The sequence below is a fragment of the Seriola dumerili genome, unplaced genomic scaffold, assembly GCF_002260705.1.
Source record: "Seriola dumerili isolate Sdu_G_001 unplaced genomic scaffold, Sdu_1.0 BDQW01000088.1, whole genome shotgun sequence".
Classification (NCBI taxonomy): domain Eukaryota; kingdom Metazoa; phylum Chordata; class Actinopteri; order Carangiformes; family Carangidae; genus Seriola; species Seriola dumerili.
Genome location: NW_019174343.1, coordinates 2,875,827 through 2,898,876, shown reverse-complemented (window position 1 = coordinate 2,898,876; position 23,050 = coordinate 2,875,827). Strand labels below are relative to the sequence as shown.

The following is a 23,050-nucleotide window of genomic DNA, read 5'->3' as shown; positions in this document are numbered from 1 at the left end:
GTGTTCAAAACATACAAGTGACTGCCTCAAATGACACATCACAATGGTAGTTTGCAAAATACATTACCATCATGATTATTTTATTATCAAAAGGCATTACATTGTTTGCTTCTTAAATCTTTTGGAGGGGAACAATTGAAATAGTTACTACTATGATCTGTGTAAAAATAAAACCAACAGAATGATCTTTACAAAATAAAAAAAGAGAATGCAGTGTCTCTTTTTTGGAGGAACCCAGGAAAAGACCCAATGATTAGCTTCCAACCATCTGACAGAGTTGGTCACTCAGACCATAAAAACAAATATCATGCGATAAATTCAGTGTACTACATTTTCTCCATACAAGTCTATATCACATTTCTTTCTGTACAAGTAAACACAATCATACATATTGTCCTATTGTGTCTTAGGGTGTAACTCTTTCATTTTAAGGTGCTGGTTAATTTTGGGTCACAACTTTTTTTTTTTTTTTTTAAATCTGTAAAACATTCATGTAACATGAGTACCCTTCTGTGTGTTGGTGAACTTGAGAGGGGTGTGGGTGGGTGGGGGGTTGGTTTAGTGGCATGTGGGGTCCAGTCACATGACTGGGCCTTCGGTTTTTTGAAGTCTTCCATACAAACGCAGCAGTTTTCCACATCTGGTCCAAAAGAACAGTCTCGGAAGAGAGGGCAACTCCTGCTGCCGCCCAGCTGTCAGCGCAATGTTTGTCTGAGGTCCCACTGCAGGGGCCGGGAGAACCATCTCTTTCTTTAAGTCAGTTTGTGAGGATCAGAGTTACAGTTACAAGGAAAGGGAAAGCAGCTCTCACGGGAGAACATAGCAGCTTCTTTACCAAGGTTTTATGAACAATCCAAACACTCGCCTAGAGATTCCTCTGCCCAGTTTTCCTCAGTGTCACATGGAATGCAACGGATTGGCCAAGAAATAAAATGATATAATATATGATCACTATAATATATGATCATTATGAACCTGGGAGAAAAATAAAACATTTGAACTGATATAATGACAAGATGAATGCAGCCATATGTGGGGAACATAACTGGATTTCAAATTTATTGGAAAAAACAAGAATGCAGCACCATGGATCATAAGACCTGTATGTCTCAAGTACAATATCAGAAGTCTACAGTGAAGTAGCCCTAAAGTGAAATCAAAACAGTCCAGTGGGGATGAGAGAACAGAACAGAACCAAAAATAACAGAACATTGGAACAGACAGAACCTTGAGGAAAAAAGGGCTGTTTTCATGTTTAGTGAGAGAACATGGAAACTGGTAATCATATGGAATGACCCTTAAAAAGGGAAAAGCCCGTCCTCCCCATCTCTCTAATGCATCTCTAACGGATGATTAATGTGTTGCCTTGGCTTGAATCATTTCCCCATTTCCAAATCAAACACTTATTTACTGCAGCACAGACTCATATATATGCATCTCAGCATTTATCCAACCTGGGTACCAAAACGACAGGTACAGCTTTTTATAACTTTGTACAGACATTTGTGTGGAAGTTTTACTTTCTGAGCCTGTTTGCACAGTCCAGCACATCAGGAAACACTGGGGACAATTTCAAGTTACATGTGATTTCTTGTTTTTTTGTGTTTTTTTTCTTTTTTTCCTGTGAATGTGTCATCCAAATCGCTTTTTCCACTGATTCCATAATGTTCAAAGTCAATGATTAGCTTTGTGCAGTATGTGGTCATTTGTTTTTTTTCTGAAAATAAAAAAAGAAAAGACAGAAAATAAGAAAAGGAGAAATCCGTAAAGAAGTCCTTGCTCCTCTTAGATCTGTACATTTACCCTCCCCAAACTCCCTGAGCCCCATTTCACCACAGCTTTAGGGGTTGAGGGGGTACGCAGCTTCGTACACACACGCACACATGCACGCACCCACTCACTCACACACACACACACACACACACACACACACACACACACACACACACACACACACTTGAACAAGGTCCTAAAAGCTTCCTGACTGTGTCCTTACTCCAGGTCCCTGAAGGGGGGAGTGCTGGAACTGGCTGAGGCTTGTCCCTCGCTGTGGGTAGTGTGTCGGTCCAGAGGCCGACAGCAGCCTGGAGCTGGCCTGCAGCGTCGCCTGGCCTGGGCTGCCTGACTTCAGGCTGCGAGACACCTGCTGCTGACTCCCTCTGGAGGCCAGGGGGCCCGAGTCTGTTTTAGTCTGCCCTTGGGCCCTGGATCCAGGGGTAGGAGCCCGCGCCAGGCCGCTGCTGTTCAAAAGGCTTGCTTTTAAATGGCTGCTGCCGTACCCACTCTGCTGGTGTAGAGACCCCGCTGGCGGCCTGGAGTCTGAGGATGAGGTTGGGGTGGGGGAGTGACTGGGGTAGGAAGATGGGGGGTGGTCCTGGGACAGTCCAGGGTGCGAGGAGTGGCGTGCGTAGAAGCTCTGGCCTGATGAGGGACTGTAGGAACCCCGGAATGGAGAGTTGGAGGTTTGCTGGCGGAACGACGGGCTGTCAGTTTGCCGGTGGCTTTCTGATGACTGAACACACACAGACACACACTCACTACTCTGTGACAATGACACATCTTTAAGGCTGCTTTCATGTCATGTGGAAAGGAAGGTTCCCATGGTTACAAAATGCAGGTGTTGGTGCCATTGGATAAACCAAGATGGCATCATGACTTTCATTTACAAACTGAATGAATATCTCTCTTGTGTTTGTGAGTGTGGAGCTAAACAATGTGAAGATTTAAAATAGTGCCAAGTTATAGTCCATTAAGCCTCAATGATGGACATCTGTACATCTACCAGCAAGGTGGAGATACAGGACTTTCAGAAAAATGCAGGATCAGTATTAGCATTTGAATGAACGCTAATTACTTTATTTATGGCCAGTGAAGATTTAGGCTACGTCCACACTACAATGTTTTCATTTTAAAAGAGTGTTTTCAAACTAAAATGATCTCCGTCCAGACTAGGGCTGGGACGATTATCTGACGTAATCGACGTTGTCGATTATAAAAATTATTCGACGTGGAATTTTAGTGTCGTGTAAAACCACACAGGGTAAATGTTCATAGAACAAAACCGGAACTTTCTAATGGGACCGTTTATATCCATCGTCTTTGGTTTACCCGGATACAAGCGCAGCGCAAGGGCTGGGACAACGTGGTGACGTAATTGAAGTCATTGACTACGTGAATGATTTGCGTCTGTGTAATCTATTTGAACAACATGGCGGCGTCTACCAGCAGTACGACGGAGCGCGTGGAGCAACACGCAGCAAAAAAGGCTCGCACAGTACTCGCAAATTACTGTTAGGTTAATAGAAAAAATAATCGCTAGATTAATCGTTTAAAGAATAATCGTTTGGGACAGCCCTAGTCCAGACTAACACACCTGAAAATTAACACATACATGACCATTCACGTACACTGGGCATGTGCGAGCCGGTGTAAACAGGAAGCAGACTGTCTACTCTGCAGTTGGTTATTTGCAAAAAACACTACGAACGCGGCTAGCAAAAACAACAAGGACAGCAACACTAATTCATTATCCTTGTTGTTTTCACCACTGGTAGTAGAGGCTGATAAGACCCATCAGGGAGCAACCGTGGGTGTCGACGTCATTGTTTCCAAACGTCTCTGTTATTGTCAGTCCAGATTCAACACAACCCCAGAGTTTTCACACTAAAACGAGTTCAGTTTCCAAAAGACTCAATTTTCAGGGCTTGAAAACTCTGGAGTAGTGTGGAAGTCAGGAGCAAATGTAGGAAAAGAGTTGCATTTTAAAACAAAATTGCAGAACGTGGACGTAGCCTTAAATGCACCATTGACCAGGCATTCAAGATATGATCATACAAACGAACACTCGCCTCATTAACAATAACATTTAATCAAGTAAGCAGAAAGCAGCACAAGCAGAAATAGACACTAGAAAGATCATATGTTCATCAGGCAGCTTGTCACTGGTGGGTGGTTTGTACAGGTACCTGATGTGAGTACACAGAGGGGCTGTATCTGTGTGGACTCTTCATGGGAGAAGCCATGGTCGCTGCCTGCATCTCATATCGATCTGCATCTGAAAACACAGAAAAGGTGGATCAACTCCAGCACTGAGAAAACTACATCATATGGGAAGTTTAAGAACTCAACATATCATTATTGTGTTTATTTATATCAACAGGTATTCTTATGGTTTTGTCAACACAATTTCTCTGCAGGGGTTCCTGACATTTGCAGTGTCTTCATACCAAATTCCTTCTCTGTAGAGCCATCGCTCCTCTTGTAAATGCGCTCCATCTTGATGCTTCTCAGCACTCGCTCCAGACCACCCTGGCCTTCCCTTAGACGTTCAACAGTAGTGGGAACCATCCTTTGAAAAAATACAAATTCAGAGGTTATCAACCAGTCAGCTCTGACCAGGAACAAAACCTGAACACCATGAGGCAGCTTATAAAACATGACTTGAGAGCTTCAGGGTGATGTAACATGTAGTGAGTCGTCTCTCTCTGCCCCTCACCATTGGTTGTTGTTCTCCTGGGGTCTGGACTGCACAAGCAGGCCCTGGTGGTCTGGAGGACTGATCTCCTCTATTTGTGAGATAGGGTTGGTGTGGGCTGAGGGAGGGAAGGAGCTGTGTGGGGAGGCCGGGGGCTGCATCTGCTGATGGGAATGGGGATGATGAGGGTCCTGGCTGTAGTGGGAGCCAGGCCGGGTGGGGGTGCCGCCCAGAGAGGAGCTGCTGCCGGCGGGTTCAGAGTCACGACCGCTGCTCTGCTTCCTTTTACGGTACTCCAGCAAAGACACCTGAGGCAGCAGAGGGAGGAGAGGTTCTGTTAAACAACTGTTGTTGAGGGACAGATTCAACAAAACTTCATGTCATTCACACTGATGCTGCGTTGCTGACTCGATCACATCATTCACAAAAACTGCACTGAGTGATGGGCAGACTGCATGCACCACACCAGAGAGGACTCACCTGTTAACAGTATTTACCATGATTCAATATGACATAAAGAAACACACCTTCATCACCATGGACATTAACCGTTAACATGGAAATGATACTGTATGCATTTTGTTTTTGTTCCATTCCATTAACATACTTCAAGCCATGAGAGAGGCTCAAATACAGCAAACTGCAGATCAACTTTGTGTGTTCTGAATGCATTGTTAGTAACATACAGCATCTAATGCTTTGACGCAAGAGCAGGCAACTTTAAATGCATCACGCCATGATGCAACCACGCTGAAACAATAAAAACACTCATATCCACGTCCACAGAAAGTTCGAGCACACGCACAACATAGAAACACACCTCGACTCTTCAACAATGAGAATGAGAGCACTCATCCCAGGTTAATGTTGTCATGGCTTGTGGTAATAGAGGAGTGTACATGAAGGAGGCAGGGGGGCGAGATGATGAGCACAGAGTCAGATACCGACATGAATGGCTCTTGCCTGAATCTTTGCAAAGCTCCAGATTACATACAGAGACTTGAAGACAGTGTAATAAGAAGGACTGGAAGTCAGCTGTGCTTAAAGGAAAACTACAGTTTATTTATTTACAACTTGAGCTTTATTTTTAGTTTTCTTGAAGAGAAAACAAAGATAAATGGTAAAACTATTGCTGAAACTAGTTGTTGAAAACATCCATCACTGTTTGTCTCCACTGACTTGTAGCTGTGTACTGTCAGATTCGCTGTGCAACAAGGGCTTATCAGAAACATTGCAAGTGTGCGTACTTATAGTTTTACTTCCAAAGTGCTTTAGATCAGAGGTTTTCAAACAGTTTCAAGGGAGGCTCAGTGAATGGAAGGTTAGTTATTACATTAGTTATTAAAAGGAGATCATGTAAATGATACTAAGTGAGTGATTTGGTTAAAGAGATAATTCAAAGATACAACAGTTTCGGGGATTTTACAGTTTTTCCCACTTTCCCAGAGTCAAGAACTAACAAAAGCTTTAGGACACACCTTTTTTATGTATCTGGTTTAGTCTCAAGTTAAGTCAAACAGCAGTATTAGAGTATCTTGGCTCAATTGTTGAGTGCCTTTGGGATCAAATAACATAATCATGATCCCAATAGGCATCCAGGAAGTAAGTGAAACAAAGTAAACCAAGGTGGGATGAAGAGGTGCCTTTTTCCAAGGTTTGTCTGAGGGGAAGCCCACAGTCTCAGACTTTGAAAAACCCTGGTTTAGATCATCTGCTCAATCATTTGGTTTATGTGAAACTTGATCATGTCTGATCATCTGACTGCTTGTGTTTCCAGGGCCGTTAAGATCCACTGTCAGTGATGTAGTCACAACTAAAGATCTCAGATCACAGCACAGTGTTACTGTAACTGATAGAACCATTGGCTGGAGCTACAAAAACAAAAGCCAAGTTATAATAACATCATGTTTTCCTTTTCATGTATTCACTTTTGTTTCAATGTGGCCTAGATGGGTCAGCTGACCCAGTTTTGCTTGATCTTCAGACTTGAATTACTTCATACTGAATTTTATCCTCAATTCAATCCATAAAATGTATTACTCTAAATCTGATTTTCCTCTGAATGTCACATGCAGAGTAACTTTTGTTGGAAAATGCTGGTGTAAATTCATCTGGAGGCATTTCTTTATTTGTAATTAAGTTCTTGGCATGTGGAATCTTAATGGTGAACATGGTGTGAGGAGGATCGGTAACCATACCTGCGGGAGAACAGGATCTGAGGAACTGGTCCTACACTTTCAAATGTTCATGTGTTTTAAATCTGTTTGGCCATCATTAGAAATCATTTTAATGACATTCAAGTACAATTCCTTATCCCAGTCAGTCCTTTACTGGTAGCAAATGCTGTGACCACCTCAACTTAACACATTCGTTGTGTGAGGACTGATGACTTATGAGGGAAAACTAAAACCTAAAATAAATAAATCCAAGACTCCCTGCGCTTCAGGACTGTCCCATGGTGTAAACCACACTGGTAAATTTAGCCAAGCTCACAGTAGAGCTGCACAGACCATTGATCACAGTTTGGAAAGAGCCATGGATGAGATGGAGCGAAGACACATGGACTTCATCTTGACAACACCATGAGAATTCATGAACCATCAGCCTCTTATGTTGAAGGCAATGGATGAACCTTCACACACTTCAATGAATTTGACTGAAATGGCAGAATAAACCAAAACTCCTGCTCAAAACTATAGTCAGAATTCAATGTAGGTTTGGAGGAGGGGAGGGGGCGGAGTTGTTGACGGAGCATGGGGTGGGTGTTGTATGTAGATGCAAAGAAACAATATTTACATGCACACTTCTAAAGATGTAGTTGTAGGGAGAATATTCACCATATTTTGTACTGGCTTGTATTCACTTCTTACAGATATAGCCTGGTAATCTGGCTTCCCTGTCAGCAGACTAATGGTATGCTGGTTGGCCCTCTGCCTTGGAAGAAAAGTGGAAGAGAGACTTGGCAGAAAGTGTCAACTAACAGCGAGGGGGAGGAAGGGGACGGAGGGAGAGGGAAGGGGGAGGGAGGGTCAAAGCTACAGAGTCGAAATCATTTCAGATATACACATAAAATGGTTATATATGTTTTTAAATGCCAGTTGCTATTGGATTTGTCCCCCAGACACAAGGGAGAAATTGATATATTTTAGACAAAGTCAATGGGCAGACATCATGACTTTTGGCTTTTCAATTTGCAGATATCACATGTCATTCGTGCTTGAGAAGAAAAGATGAAACTCTTAACGATTTACCTGAAAAATTATCTAATAAAAAACAGTTTTCACATTCTTGTCATTAAGATGCAGAGAACTTGCCTTCCTCTTTTGTGGTGGGTTGCTGGTGTGAGGAGGTGTGCCACTGTCTGGGTAGCCTCCCCCATAATGAGGCTCACCGTAGGGCGACATGGAGCCAGGGCCCACATCTCCCATCAGCCCCTGGCCACTTATGGAACTGTGGAAGGACTCTGCAGGGGAGAAGCCTCCTTCTGACTGGGATTGGCGGCAGTCAGTGGCCACGGGGTTCCCCAAGTTTGAATTGAGGGGCGAGCAGGTGTATATGAGGTTGAACTCTGTCCTGAAGGCCTGCTCCCTGTTTTGGGGGTTTAGGTCTGAGGAAGGACACGACACTGGGTTTAGGGAACTGGTTCCCACGGATGATGGACCCTGGGAATCTGGGCCTGAGGGGCATCCAGGAAGGGAAAAGTCATCTGACGTCATGGCCACGGGGCTCTCCAAGCTGGAGGGGAGTGACAGGTCTGGGAACTGAGGCCGAGGGACTTCAAAGTCTGTCTGAAGACATGGCTGTGAGTGAAGAAGTAAAGGACAGAGAAATGGAAAGACAAATGGAGAAGATGGGGTTAATTAAGACGAACTGGAGTGAGCAGTCAGCAATTAACAGCAGTTAAGAGTCAGTGGGGGAGAGATGGGACTGTACCTCAGGTGAGATGGACTCTGGCCGGTGAACAGGAGATGCCTCAGGGGATGATATGTTCTAAAGAGAAAGGCAAAGGCTATTAGAAACATCACAGTGTCAAACATGATGTGTCCCACACATTAATAACATTTGGATAACCTGCCCAGGTAAATCAACAGCAAAATAAATTCTATTGATGCGCTGGTGTTGAGGATTAACTATTTTTGTCAACGGGTTTAATTGGAAAACAAAGATTAAATTGTGTCGAGCACCAAAGGGGTAATTTGCATAAAAACAGTAGTTTATCCTCAGCAATTAACAATATTCCCCAGATATGATATTGAATTAAAGCTGTAAGCAGCGTTGAGGCAGGAGGCCAGTTAATGCAGCTGTGCATCGTCGTCATCATCGGACACCACGGTTACAGGTAAAATGCCCTGCACGGGCTGTGTGGCGGCGGACATGATGTATTGCATGTTTTGTTTTACTACTTGTGTCCATGTGGTGCTAGAGGACACACACCAAAAACATACTTTATGTTCCTGTTAATCAAGTGTAAACCAGACCATGAAAATTTCATGTAAATCAAATGATGATTGCAACTCAAGGGTTACTTCCTGTTTTCATTGGGTGGCGCTATGACTGTGACGCCATGCTACCATGCAGATGTTGTCAGTGTGGGACTGTCATCAAACATGTGAAGTTTGGGGCAGATAGTAAATCAAATTGTACAACTTGACTGTCGCCATAATGTGGCGCTATATTTATAAATGAATATTAACATGAAGATGTCTTCAGGCTGGACTCTTATCAAACATTTAAAGTTTGTGGCGGTTAGAACAACATGTGCTGGAATTATATCAAGTTAAATTTTTGCTGCACTGCTGCGGACAGGTCATTCAACCAAAACTCAAAGCTTAGTACTTGAGCATTGCAAAAGTCTCAAGATGAAACTGACCAAATATGAAGTCGATCTGATTAATTTCTAGTAGGAGTTCATAAAAGGGCAGTGCCTGTAAATGAACAGTAAATTCCAAAAACATTCCAAAAATCCTGTTCGGTTTAGGGTATGGGGTGCAGTAGTGTTGGATGTTCAGCCACAACCTCTGACAAGCTAAGACGACTGACAGAGACTTCAATTATAACCAACGACAACAGTTAACTAAAGAAGTCCTGGATTGTGTTCATGTGGGATTTGTGTGCCTTGTGAGACTGGTAAAGATGGTAATGGGCATCACTGTATTTGTGGATGTAGGTGTATGTTGTTGTGACCTTACTTCAAATTGCAACGGTGTGTTGCAGCGGCTTGCCGGCAGTGAGGGCATGGGTGAGTAGGTCAGGCCATTGGGCACCAGGGAGCCACAGGGGGTGTGAAGCAGCGGGTGGAGGGAGTCCTCTGGGAGTGGCGGTGTGATGGGTGACAATGGGCGAAGCAGGTGGTCTGACGGTGCTGGTGTCATCTCTGCCATATACTTGGAGCGACGCTTTTTAAACGGCGCGTTGACTTCTGTGATTTTTAAAAGACATAAAATGTGTAAAAAAAAAAGAAAAGAAAAGAAAAAAGAACAACACAACTAATAACGATAACAACTGTTCTTACTGAATACAACATTCAAACGTTCACAGTGCAGCTAATGACATCAACAAAAGCAACTTGGAGTCAGGACTTTTACAAAACTCTCAAACATTTGAATCTATTCACAGGGAACACCTGCCAATGTGAACATGTATTCATTATGACAGTGATATTTGAAAAATCAAATATTGCTGCCATGTTTATAATACGCATATGATAATATCATGATGGCAGATATTAGGCCTTGTGGATCTTTTGTTTATCAGTTCATGTTATTGCCTTTTCACCCTACATTAAGTGTAATTGTTCTTTGTACAGTTGTGGTCACAGACTCTCTCTGCCTTCCTACACTTTCCTACACTATTCTTCGTCAAAAAGAGACAAAACACACAATAAACAAAGTTAAAGATGAATGGCCCTGATAGTATTACTATTATTTTTAACTGTTTAACTCAACAGAGATGCTGTGGAATGACCTGAAGAGAGTCACTCACATCAGACATCCTAAGAATGGGTCTCTAGCTGTAAGAGGAGGAGGAATGGTCCAAAGTTATTGAACAGGACTGTGAATGTTTAATGGGTGTGACTAGATGAAGAACAAGCTTAAGTCAAGTAACATTTTATGAAGAATTAACACAGAAAAACCAGGTCGTTTCAAAGGCTTCACTGACTTTTTCTTGTCACTGTACAAGATAAGATCTACATATCTTCTTCCAGCTGCCAGTAAATGAATCATCCCGATGGAGGGAGGTGTGTACGTACCACTGGACAGGGGGTTGGGGGTGGATCTGCTACTGGTACTTTGCTGGGAGGAGGTGGACTCAGTGCCATCCTCCATACTGGCCGAACAGCTCTCATCTTCCACCTGCTTTATCCATCGCTGTGTCAAAACAACAGTAATGTCTGGTTTAAAACACAAACTGACATACAGTGGAAACTGCTGATAGTAATCGCTCACCACCATTTTTTCTTTCTTTTATTTCTCCTGCACATTACCATCTAATTTACATGTGTATATTTATTACATGAACGTAAAGCAACAAAATGGACAACTTCAGTATTTACTGTGCAGAGAGGCTTGTAACAGCATGAACACTCAATGCAACTTCAATAAGGATGAGCATATTTGTATATCTTTTATATTCATATACTTCATCTTTCTCTTACCTTTTTGTAGCAGCCATAAGTGCCATCCATTTGGAGTGGGCGGGGTCTGCGTCTCTCAGGGTTGAAGGGGGAGCCGAAGCGGACGTAGTGTCTGGGTGTGGTGCAAATGAGCGATGAGTGGGAGAGGCCTGGCAGCATGTTGAGGGTGGTGGCCAGCACCGTGGGGTCAGTGGTTATCCGCAGCAGGCGCTCAACAGGCACCTCTTGGTGGACCTTCTCCCCTCCAGGGATTTTGTCATTCAGCCACTCTGTCACAAGGTACTGTGGCATTGCACAGAACACACAAAATAACACATATGATTAGGAAAGCTTGACTTGACCATAGAATTTAGAAATTAATTGTAGAATGTTTTCTCAAGTCCAATGTCCTCTAACCTTCTTGGTTTTGGGGTAGCGCAAGTTGCCCCTATTTATGCAGTTTAGACCCTGGCCTTCTCCGTCGAGGATATGACTCCCTAGACTGCTCTCTCCGTGGCCATGTTCGCCACCATAAGGACCCTGAGATCCATCCTCATCTAGAGCAGCCCCCTGCTCAGCTGATGATGGGACTGTTGCCAAAGCTGCAGCTGCAGCAGCTGCCGCCGCCTGCTGGGCGAGGGCTTGACGCTGCCGCCGAGCACGCTGCGATGAGCTTGACCGGTAGCGAGAGATCCGGCTTTTGGGCCGAGGCTTGGTAGGTCGTGCAGGTTTAGGGGGAGCAGCTGGTGTAGGCAAGTAGGGTAACGAGGTCTTTTCTTCAATAGATGGTGTTTCCTTAACAGAATATAAGTAGAACAAATAAATCACATGCCACCAGAAAGATGACAACAAAAAACACAATGAAAGAAGAAAGTGATAGTTCGGGTTATTTGACGTGTGGTTGTATGAGGTATTTATCCATAGTCAGTGTTTTACCTGCAGTAGGTCTGGGTCAGTGCGCTCCCAGTTTGAAGAAGTAGGCAGGAGTACTGGCACAGAAGCTGAGCAGTGTACTGCTGTAGATGGGGACAGCAGAAAAAAAAATTGTACTTTAGCCACCTAGAAAATGCCCACCTGAAAAACCACTATCAGTTTAAGCGTATTCTGATTTTTGAATATTTTCCACCGCTTTATCTTGCTGGTTTTTAGATGGGCATTTTTTAAATGGTTGAAAAATGTTTTTCCTGCAGTACACTGCTCAGCCTCTGCGCCGGTACTCCTGCCTGCTTCTCCAAACACTGATACACTGACTATGGATAAGTACCTAATACAACCACACGTCAAATAACCCAAACTATCACTTTAACAGATACAGATCAAACAACTTGATTTCTCTCACTGACCATGACATAGGTGGTACGTCTTGTGCTGACCCCAACTCCAGTGTTGTGGGGCGTGGGGGTGTTCCCTGTGGGGTTTCCTGCCCCGTCCTCAGTTTCCACACCCTCTTCCTTAATGTCTGCTCCTCCCACTCTCCTCCGCCTCCTTTCCAGGCTGTTAAATGTCTACATGAATAGGCACAGAGAGTTGAGTTACATAGGCAGTATCACACTTACCTGAAACATTTTGTCTTATGAATGACTGATGTATAATAATAATATACAGGACATAGATATAAATAAAAGTATGTGAGATTTGTAAAACAGCTGTACTGGAAAATAATTAAGATGACATACTCTTTTACTGGAGACGGTGACCCCATTTTCATCCACCTCTCCTTCCTCTGCCTCTTCCACCTTCACCTCATCCAGCAGTCTCTCCTAATTGTACATGCACAGGCAGCACATGAGGAAAACATTTTACCCAGCACTAAGTAAAGGCAATATTTGGATACTATTGGTATTTTAAATAACTGAGCCATGTGTTTAGAACATTTTATTGTCCCTTTGTTTAATCTAAAGCAATCATTGGTTTGATATCTTTGCTAAACCTTAGCTTTTACCCAATTAATGTGCAGATCTCTTCATTTTAGTTAGACACACACCTCTGTGTCACTTGTCCCCTGCAGTTCTTTGGCATCCTGGTGCTCGTCGAGGATCTGGTTGCTGTCACTGGCCAGGCAGCCCTCCATTTCCCTTCTCTGAGCTTTTCTCCTTCGAGTCTCAGCACCAACCAGAGGAGAGGGAGGCAGCAGGGAGGGGGGACTCAGGATGCTCTCCCTAGGGCTCAGGTTGTGCTTCTGCACCGGGCAGTTCTGATTGCCCTTATGGCAGGCACAGTCCACTTTGTAATTACTGGTGGTTTGTTACCAAGAGAGGAGAAGATTAAACTGGAGAAAAGGTTTTCAGGTAAAGCACAAAATACCTGCTTCATATCTGACACCAACATGTGTTGCATCATATCTTCTGTACATTTCTAGACAGGGTTTGCTCTATTACCACTTGTACTTGATATCATTGTTGATTGGGTGGAAGGATTTGACCTGTGTTGCTTTTTAGTGGCTGGTTCAAAGAAGGTGGAAAGTAAAAGGTATGGAATTAGGATCAGTACTGACCAGCTATTGAACTCATAGTCAAATCCAATGGTGACCTCAGCGTCCTTCGTTATTTGACTGACAGCGTAGATACACAGATGGATCATACCCTCCGCAATCATATGTCGGACCTGTCGACAGGAACAGTCGGAACAGATGGAAATTTATCTTAGTTAAAAAGACAGAAAGAGAACATTACACTTAAGCAAAACCATTTTCTCCATCACTGACATGTACTCAAATTTAAATAAAGCTTCATGGCTGACCTCAGCGTTGGGTGTACATGACCTCCTGATGAAACGCGCATCATTTCCAAAGGTCCGTGCATCAACACACATCTCTACATCGTTAAATTTCGAGTAAAACAGCACAAAAGGGTAGGGTCTGGAAAAATATGGAGACAATGGTATCAAAAACAATTGTTTTATATTTCAAAAATAAAGGTGAGAGAACAATAGACCTTGAGAATGCATGAGTCGTCTTTGGACACAAATACCACACTTACTATAGCCCATCACTAATAAACTGTGACCTCTTACTTTTTGAAGAAATGTCCGTTGACTTCAAACTGTTGCTTGAGCATGACCTTTCCCCGATATTCAATGATAAGTGTTTCTGGTTCCAGATTCTTTGCTGCTCGGAGGATCTTCCTGTGTTTCTGCACTCGCGTTACCCGCCCCAACTGGAGCTACAAAAAGCCAATCACAAATTATTTATTTGTAACTGCAGGCTAATATTAAAAACATCATGACATGACTACCCGTGCCTACAGAACCAGTAACTAAAATGTAAAGAGGCTATGTCATTTTTCTGATGCACAAGTTCGGAAAAAAGCTGACTTGCGCTCTTTGATTTTCTATCGATCAGTAAAATGTTTTCATATAATGTGTTATTCGGGTAACTATGGGTTTAATTTGGTTAATCAAATTGCATCTTTCGCAATAGTACTGTTTCACATGCATGCAAAATTGGATTCGGACTCCGGCTAACCTGCATCTGTGAGCCGAGCACTGTATTGTTACAGGCTAGCTCAGTGCGGTTGATGGTGTCCATGGCGTCGACTGAGGTGTGGATCTGTGTGGTGGAGGGAGGCATTGTGGCGCCGCTCTCGGTCTTCGAGGCAGTGGTGCTGGCAGCACGGTGAAGCTGAAGCAGTGTCTGGACATCAGCACTGTACTGGTTCGCCAGAGCCTCTTCATACTGGTCTGTCCACTGGCGGATCCTGCTCTCCCACCCCTCTGCTGTATTTTCATCCAGCACGCTGGCCTCAGTTGTCGAATTCTAGGCAGAATAAAAGATGGAGCAGGTTATGAGAATTTTTCTTTAGAGAGAAAGGGAAGCATGAGGCTGCACTGTGTAATGCATAACTTCACATAAATGGGATGTTAACTCTAATCTTACCTTCATCCTCATGGACTTCCTAGACCCCTCTCGGAAAGCCTGGAAGAAGTTTACCCATATCAATACACTGACAGATTAAGCAGCTACTATTCTACAGTTGTAGAGTTTTCAATGTGGCGGGCTGGTAACAAAGAAGAAAATAAAAAAGTTCCATACAGGACTTTAATCTGACTCAGACTCATAATGAACCAGTATGTTTCTAACATTTCACATACCTTGACTTTCTTGCCTTTCGGGGTTCCACGGGCCTTCTCCGTACTCTTCTTCCTCTTTTTGGATTTGCTCCTTTTGACCCGGTTGACAGTGAGTTTGATGCTGGTGGGTGTATGCTGGGTGGCAGTGTAGGAGATGGTGGAGGGCGACACCTCTTCATCACCACTCTCTGTGGCACTGCTTTCTCCAGCTACCAAGAAAACACAGATAAATCAGATATGAATCAGATATGATGGGGAACATTTATCAGTAATATGCTTTATGAGGCATGGTTACAAACTTCTCTAAGCCTAAAGGAACAAGAATAATGAAAAGACACATACCTGAGACATTTTCTGTCTTCCTGTGTTGGCCCTCTGCTCCTTTCCTCCTGTCAAGTCCCCTGAAACACCACAATAAAACAAATCAGCATTTCAAACAAACGGGCAATGTTTTGTCACTGTAGTTCTGCAACTAGATTTGAAAGTTTTCCAACACTTAACTGGCCCTGGTTAAAAACCTCAAAATTACCAGTAGTCTTTAAAATGATCCTCTAGTTGTGATCCTTCTACACAATGCCAGTCTTCACTGTAACCAGTGTCAGTAGCATTATATTTTATCATGGACGTTCAAACTTTTTGGAAATACAGGTTATTATGAATAACATGCAGCTGATCCCACAGCAGGGAAGGTTGGGAGAGTTGAATAACAAAGTGCTTCTGGATACAGACTGCTCTGTTTTTCCATCTCTTACCTGCAGTTGTCACATTTGATGAGCAAGCCATCCGGCGTCAGGCTGCAGTGACACCAGCTGGCCATGGCCCCATCCTCCTCTGAGGAGCTGTCGCTGTCAGCTGAGTTGTCATCGGGAGTTTCGTGATATCGGGAGCCGAGTAGCACGCCGTTGATATCCATGCGAGGGATGATGGTTTGGGAGAGCGGGGAGGCGGGTGGGGTGGGGGGAGGGGGTGCGCCATAGTTGTGATCCTGACAACACACAACGGAAGACTGTTGCATCTTCAAACAACGGGTGTTCAGGCAAAAAGGGAAACGGAAAACGGAGACGAATGAAAATGGGGCAAAAAAACAGGTATGTGAAACAGTACAGCTGTTAATAACAGAAGTAGTCTGTGGTTACAGAAGACCAATAGTAGGATAGACATTCATGGATTTAATCAAACTAGAACCAATCCTTAGTTTTAATCTTGCTGTTCTATTTTAATAGAACAACAAATTGAAAAGATTAGAAAAAGAAATGATTGGATAGATTAGACAGTTATTATTTTAGCTTTCAACATGTTCACAACCATAGGCAACTTATCTTTGATTAATAGAGAGTAATTCTTCTTTCGTACAATAAGACATGCTATGATTAGAATTGATGATTAGAAAAGAGCAGTATGAACTCACAGCATATGGTAGTCCTCGATACCCATGACTCTGTGCGCTCCCACAGCTGTGGTTGTTGTAGTTTTTCTCATTCACGGCAGGGCTTGCTTCAACTGACTCAGGGCTGGAAAATTAAAAAAAAAAAAGAAGAAGAAAAAAAAAAAAAAGATTACTTTAAGGGATAAAGATAAAACAAAAAAATTATGTACACATGAGAAGTTATTTTTCCACTACAGGAAATCTGTTCCCAACTGTTTTAATAAAAACCATCAATCAGTCACTAGATGGCACCAAGAAGCTCAAGTTTGCTCTCGAGCCTGGGAGAGCTGCAATTTAGGAAATGGAATGTGGGCCGCCATTATGTTATGCAACTCCTTTTGCCCTTTAGCTGAGGTCTGGCTAGACAGTGAATAACCTTGCCTTCCCCCCTGGTCCTCAAAAGCTGAAGCAAACTTAAATGTCAAAAGTATCAAACTGATAAAATATTACATTTTAATCCTGGGATTTTGTTTATCTCCGCAGAGGCTGTGTATTTTCCCTCGTGTTAGAATCAGTCCTATTGGCTGAGGTGTGGAGGAAACTAAAGGGGGCCGTGAACAGGGGTGGATGGGAGAGAGGCCAAGTGGATTCCACATAACTTCAGTCTCCAAAGCAGAGCTACCTACAGAGAAGTGGCAAGTGTTCTTACTTAGGCTGTCTGCAGACATTTCCTCAGACACTACTCAGAACTGCTAGACCCTGATGTGGAGGTACGATGCCTTACACAAAGAGAGAGGGCTTGGACGATACAGGACACAGTGACCACAATGTAAAAAATGACAGGGATAATAATTAGGCTCCTGGGGGGTGGGTTGTCCCACTGGACAAAATGTGCAAATAATCATGAGATTACTGAAACTTTTATAAAATAAAATTTGCAGTGTCATTTAAATTTGGCACAATATACAGTTACACAGGCCAGTTACACACTGCACACAACAGGTAGTGACTTTCAGTGAGTGAGTTTCAAAACAAGTTGCAACAGCCTTGCAAATTTTCTGGTCAACAAAAGTACAATAAAAGTGAGGAAAACACTGGGCCACTTCAAAACGTCTGAATTTTCCAACTGGCTCTGATGGGGAAGACAGGAGGCTTGTGGTGGTATTTCTGTTTATCGTCCATCCCTACTCAGGAATCAGGGTTACATTGCTTTGCTTTAAGAGGGTTTTGAGTTCATGTGTAGCCAGCCTGACTGAAGCATCACATACTGTATTTTCTTTATTTCTCTCGGGTAAAGTTTAGTCTTTGGTGGACTGCACTTCCCATCTCTTCGGGTCTCTCCGGCAGACTTTGTGGAGAATACAGAAAACTGCTGACAGGAAGCATATTCATCACAACCCAACGTGCTACAGTTGTAGAGAAATGTGAACAAAGAGCTCAGCAATGTTGCATGTACATATTGTGCTGCTTTGGGCCAAAGAGTTGTACTACAATACATTTTCTAAAAGGGAATAACTACAGAATTCAACTGAACTGAACTATGTTGCAATGATGAACTCCTGGGCCATCATATACTCCTAGTTTGACCAAATCATGTGCAGCACTTTTAAATGTTCATTATAAATCTGAATTGCATTTAAAAACTGAGAGCATGCACAATGCACAGTCAACCATAGGTCAGTAGTTGTTCGGTGCCATGGGGCATTTCTGTGTCTGACTTCAATATTCACCTCTGTTTCCTTTTTCAGTCAGGTTTGTTTGTTTCATTTGGATCAGCAGTTTGTTTACAATCTTGACACCAGCTCTATTTTAGCAATGTTAATGCATCCGCAGATGTCAGTAAGTAGGTGGAGAGTAAAATGTTGTAAGAACTGATGAAAACAAGAAACAAAGACCTAGGCTGTAAATAAGATGAGAGAACAACTAGCTGGTAGTGAGTACTTACTCTGATCCAGCAGCCATATCTGAGTAAGACGTTTCAGGTGTGGTGACTCCCAGCGCGATTACTATGCTCATGACGTCCAGCACAGCGGCGCGTGGGAGGGGGGAAGAGGGGGGAGGAGGGGGAGGGGAGGGACAGGATGGGATGGGGGGAAAAAGGAGAGGTGAGGAGAGTAATCACAGGGCCCCAACTACAGCAACAGACCACTCCAGAGGTGGGGCGCCACCGAGCCGTAGCCCACGGCTCACGGTCATGGGGGACCTGAGGATAAAGGGCAACAGACAGAATGAGAGTCGGTTCCGCACACGAACACAGCCTGGATACAGACAAACAGCCTGCTACATGACTCAGCATGTGGAATGAAGCATGATGGGAAAACCTGCACCTCACTAACCACTTTAATTGAGTAACTGATAAATTTTGGACCAATAGCTCATGTTCTGTGGAATACATGTCTTTATTCACATTTAACATTTAATTTAGTGACTAGTTCATTAAATTAGTGATTTCAAAGAAATATTAGTCAAAAATTAAAAAATTGAGCATGATCAACCAAATAAAACAATTGATTTCATATGAAAAGAGCGAACGGTATTTCACAGGGGCAGACTTTGGGATGAATAAGGCAAAGTGCCTTAAATATAAATTCAAAAATAATAATGAAATACAGGAATTAACAGACTTAAATTTACCAGTATGTTTTATAGTCTACTGTGTAAATCATTCAAACAAACCAGCATGCACAATACCAGGGGACAGCAAAGGCAACTACATAGAATATAGTTGCTTCATAATAGCTATAGCTGCTATCATAACCCTAACCCTGCTCCTTTAGCAGAGGTCAATGACAGTGACAGAGGTTTTGTTAAGACCAAACAACCCCAACACTACACAGGGAAACTGTCCTTCCACACCAACTGAAGAACCAAATATGCTGACTCATGTTGACAACGATGGCTTTGTGGGAAGCAGCAGAGAGCTCTCATGTGCCTGCATCTAAAGTGATAACTCAATATGAACACCATGCAATAGGCCTGTCTCTCATCCACACAGAGGCTTCCAGAATGGAGGGGGGGTATTCAAAGAGCAAAAAAACAACCAGGGGCTTTACAGCTCTGCTTACACTCAGCCTGCCATTAGGATGCACTAATAAATAGAACCAGCAGGAGGCACTTTCCTCCCAGACGCCTGGAGGGGTGAGTCATCCAACATCCCAGCCTCTTGTCATGTGACCACACTTTGCTGAAACACTGACCCACACTCCTCTGCTCTGTCTTCCCTCAGCCACCCAGGCAGACACAGAGCTAGAGGCAGCAGCCAGGCTACAGGAACAGGCCCTCCTGTGCTCTGTTCACACACTAAAGAGAGGATTTGGCTTATAGCAAGGTCATTCACTGGGCAAACACATGCATATATGTTACTTCATAAACACCAGTCTGATTAGATTCAGCACAATACAAGTTCATAAAAGCACAACAAAACTCTAGTACTCATACATAGGCTAGTTTACTAAGAGAGAGCCATTTGAATTAACAGCAACAGGATGTATGACATTTCTATAGTGGTCCCCTAGTTACAGCAACTGCCGCCCTCCCTCTCCAGCACCAAGGCAACCACAGCAAGGCTGGGGACTTCCAATAATGTCAAGGTCAGTTCAACTGTGTTCATTGTCAAACAGAGAATGTCAGCCCCATTCAGCTGGATACACACTGGTAGGTAGCGACAAGAAATGTCAGTTAGGTTTTGGTTAGAAAAGCAGAGCATTCAGCTACAACTTGAATCACTTCAATCAGAACAGAAATATACAGAGAGAGAGAGAAACTGGGTGGTAGATTTGGGTTACAGCTTTTAGGGTTTGTAACATATTTAGACATGATGACATGGAGTGGATCCCTTGGTGCCCCATCCAGAGTCTTTTCAAAAACCACTGTTTCTTTTCTCTGTGGATGATCGCTGCCTCACAAAAATAGCCACCTCGCTCCTAACTAACACACAAAGGGAGTCACTATTTGGGCCTCTTCCAAAAGAACCAGACGGTGAACTAGGGAGGTAAATTCCATACAAAGAAGGAAAGCCTTTCTTTACCTCCTCCTCCCCCACCGCCCTTCCTTGTTCGTTCCTCTGGCCATGAATACCGGCTCAAATTACCAGCAGGCTCAACAAAGTCTTTTCACTTCCACTAGAACAGAGGCCATTTTGGGGACAAGTCCAAGGGGGAGGGACATGCACACAAAATGAACAGCAAAAGAGACCCTCTCTCTCTCTTATCATCTCTCACATCACTATCTCTCCCTTCTATTCTTTTTATTATCTATTTATTTAACACATTTAGTGTTCTGACATTGTTAAGCACTGGTGGATGTGTATTGAACGGTCCCTTACTGAACCAAATAAGCATTTGGTTCTCCTTTCATATCTAAAATGTCTCTGGGGTAATATAGCCAGGCATTTTAACTAGGGAGGGGCAAGCAAATCCAATCATGAGAGCTTATGCACAATAGTTCGACGGCATGAACAGTCAAAAAGCAAGACCTTCTGAACAGAGCTCTGCACAGCAAGGTTTTGTAAGAAACAAAAACAGACGTTATGCACATACAGTTAGAGTGCCTATAGAAAGCGTAGCCTACCCGCTGACCTCAACATGACACTGATTTACGACACTGAATCATAGTGGATGTAATTAGGCCATCATGAAAACACATCTACACATAGGGGTGAGTGATTTGGCCAAAATATTATATCAAAATCTTTTTAGGTAGAATTATTATCCACACTCTGAATCATGAGTCTATCCACAGATTTAGTTGAACTTGAGTTCACATGACAAGTTGTGCATATCATTGCATGGACACAAAGCCAAACTCAAAGGCCGTACTCCGGGCCTTTGAGCAGGTCTCTCGTCCCGTAGACGAACTGTAACTCCACTGTCTTTGACCACAACTGCTGACGCTGGTTCTTGTTCTGCTCAGGTGGAGCTCGCTGAGGCTGCAGAGTAACTGCAACAAAGACTGCTGTCACCAGCTGCCGTTATCTGTTTAACCACTAACAATTGGCTGGTTAGCAGAACTTTTAAAATTAAATTTTAAAATATTTTAACGTTTTAATAAAAATAGATTACACATCTACATATTAATGTAATTTAACAACAAAAATTGCCAGGTTCCTTCTACAGACAGCTGCTTGAAAAAAATGGATGCCATCTGGGCTGTGACAGAATCACTCTTTATGTTACCTTTTGCCCTTGGACACTTAAATGAAATTTAAGTAAATAACTTGTCCATAACATATCCAGGTTGTAAAATTGTAAAAAAAATCCACTATATAGTTCCCACAATAGATCAAAAAGTGCAGCATCCATAGCATGGATGGTATAAACCCCACAATAAATTGTTTTGCTTTGAATACTGAGATGACACATGTGAAAATTATGATGACAATTATTAATAAATGTTGAACAATATTTCAATTTTACGACGCTCCCTAGACTACCACATGGAGCAGTACTCAAATGAACAGCTTTTATTTTTCATTTGTGCTGCTTCTGATACTGCTCAACATGAGATTAAGTTGTCTTTAATCACACATTTTTGAGGCTAGATTCTTTTTATTTTTTATTTGAGGTTAAGATGGTAAAATTTACATTTAATTTACAAAGTAAAGTTCAAGGCACTGTCACTAGGGTTCTCTCAGTCAAAACAATAAGAAAAGAAGGGTGTTGTTAGTTGTTAAACAACTTGTTTTATTTTTAGGTTTAGATTCCTTCAGTGTTCATTGTTCAGGAGGTTTTTACCGAGAGCCGAATTATCCACAGAGGTCTAAACCTCTCTAAAAGAAACAAACCTGATAAAAACCAGTTAAAACACGGAATACAGCAGTTCCACGTTTAAAATCTGTTTCTCTGGCCGTCTTCGGTAAACACAGGACATCTGGAGGGGCTGCCGGATGTTAGCCAAGCTGCTGCTGCTAGCATTAGATCAAACTTGTTTCCAGGTGCTCAGTTTGCTTTTAGGATTGGATTACTTCAGTGCTCATTGTTCAGGAGGTTTTTTACCCAGAGCCAAAGTACCTGGAAAAGGTAATTAAAATAATAAAGCAGTTTCACATTAACAATCAGTCAACACAGGACATCAGGGGGGCTTCAAGAGAGGCCGTTTCACCAGCCTCATTCTTTCATAATTTAAGATTCTGATGTCTGATGACTTAAATCCTCCATCCAGTTAAAGGTTATAGTTATAAGGTTAAAAAAAAGTGATGGTGACATGACTTGAAACTGTAAGAAAGTAGGTGGTGGAAATGTTTTAATATCCAACCACCCGGGTGACGGGGCTTATGTAAAACTCTGCTTAAAAGTGAAAGTAGAGTCTTTTTTGTTGCTTAAGAAGACCCTTCAGACAGGCAGTAAGCAATCATTAGAGATCAGTCAAATCTCCCAGCATAATTTCTTTGTTTTAAGCTAAAAAACTCAACAGGGACTTTGGAGATTTGGGGCTGTGAAGTAGTTTGTCCAGTTCAATCATCAGTCAGATATTGTTGTACTATCTTTTTACACTGTCAGATGTAATAAACACAAAAAGCAATGAACAAGCT

General features: G+C 42.8%; 1 protein-coding gene across 2 annotated transcripts; it reads right to left on the bottom strand.

The window, feature by feature from the left end:
* Nucleotides 1–457: 457 nt before the first annotated feature.
* setd5 (SET domain containing 5) lies at nucleotides 458–18,545 on the bottom strand. Of its 2 annotated transcripts, none has more exons than XM_022745299.1 (23): nucleotides 18,467–18,545; nucleotides 16,564–16,666; nucleotides 15,908–16,170; nucleotides 15,498–15,556; nucleotides 15,177–15,364; nucleotides 14,962–15,000; nucleotides 14,551–14,841; nucleotides 14,100–14,248; nucleotides 13,827–13,944; nucleotides 13,582–13,691; nucleotides 13,072–13,321; nucleotides 12,764–12,847; nucleotides 12,431–12,592; nucleotides 11,505–11,882; nucleotides 11,130–11,390; nucleotides 10,725–10,842; nucleotides 9,664–9,893; nucleotides 8,408–8,464; nucleotides 7,789–8,274; nucleotides 4,496–4,782; nucleotides 4,227–4,348; nucleotides 3,966–4,054; nucleotides 458–2,512 (listed from the first exon to the last, which is right to left on the bottom strand). In XM_022745299.1, exons 1-23 carry the CDS (start codon nucleotides 18,535–18,537, stop codon nucleotides 1,970–1,972), a joined length of 4,458 nt encoding a protein of 1,485 aa, XP_022601020.1. In that variant the 5' UTR covers nucleotides 18,538–18,545; the 3' UTR covers nucleotides 458–1,969. The 2 variants fall into 2 exon arrangements, with proteins under 2 accessions (XP_022601020.1, XP_022601021.1); XM_022745300.1 differs by having other exon boundaries at nucleotides 15,908–16,140.
* Nucleotides 18,546–23,050: the final 4,505 nt, after the last annotated feature.

Bases quoted from the DNA above. Each gene is read 5' to 3' on its own strand.
- setd5 (XM_022745299.1), bottom strand. From the start codon at position 18,537: ATGAGCATAGTAATCGCGCTGGGAGTCACCACACCTGAAACGTCTTAC. The intron at 13,945-14,099 runs GTAAGAGGTCAC...ATATTTTTCCAG, and splicing joins AACGGACATTTCTTCAAAAA to ACCCTACCCTTTTGTGCTGT. The intron at 8,275-8,407 runs GTACAGTCCCAT...CTTCACTCACAG, and splicing joins CAGAGTCCATCTCACCTGAG to CCATGTCTTCAGACAGACTT.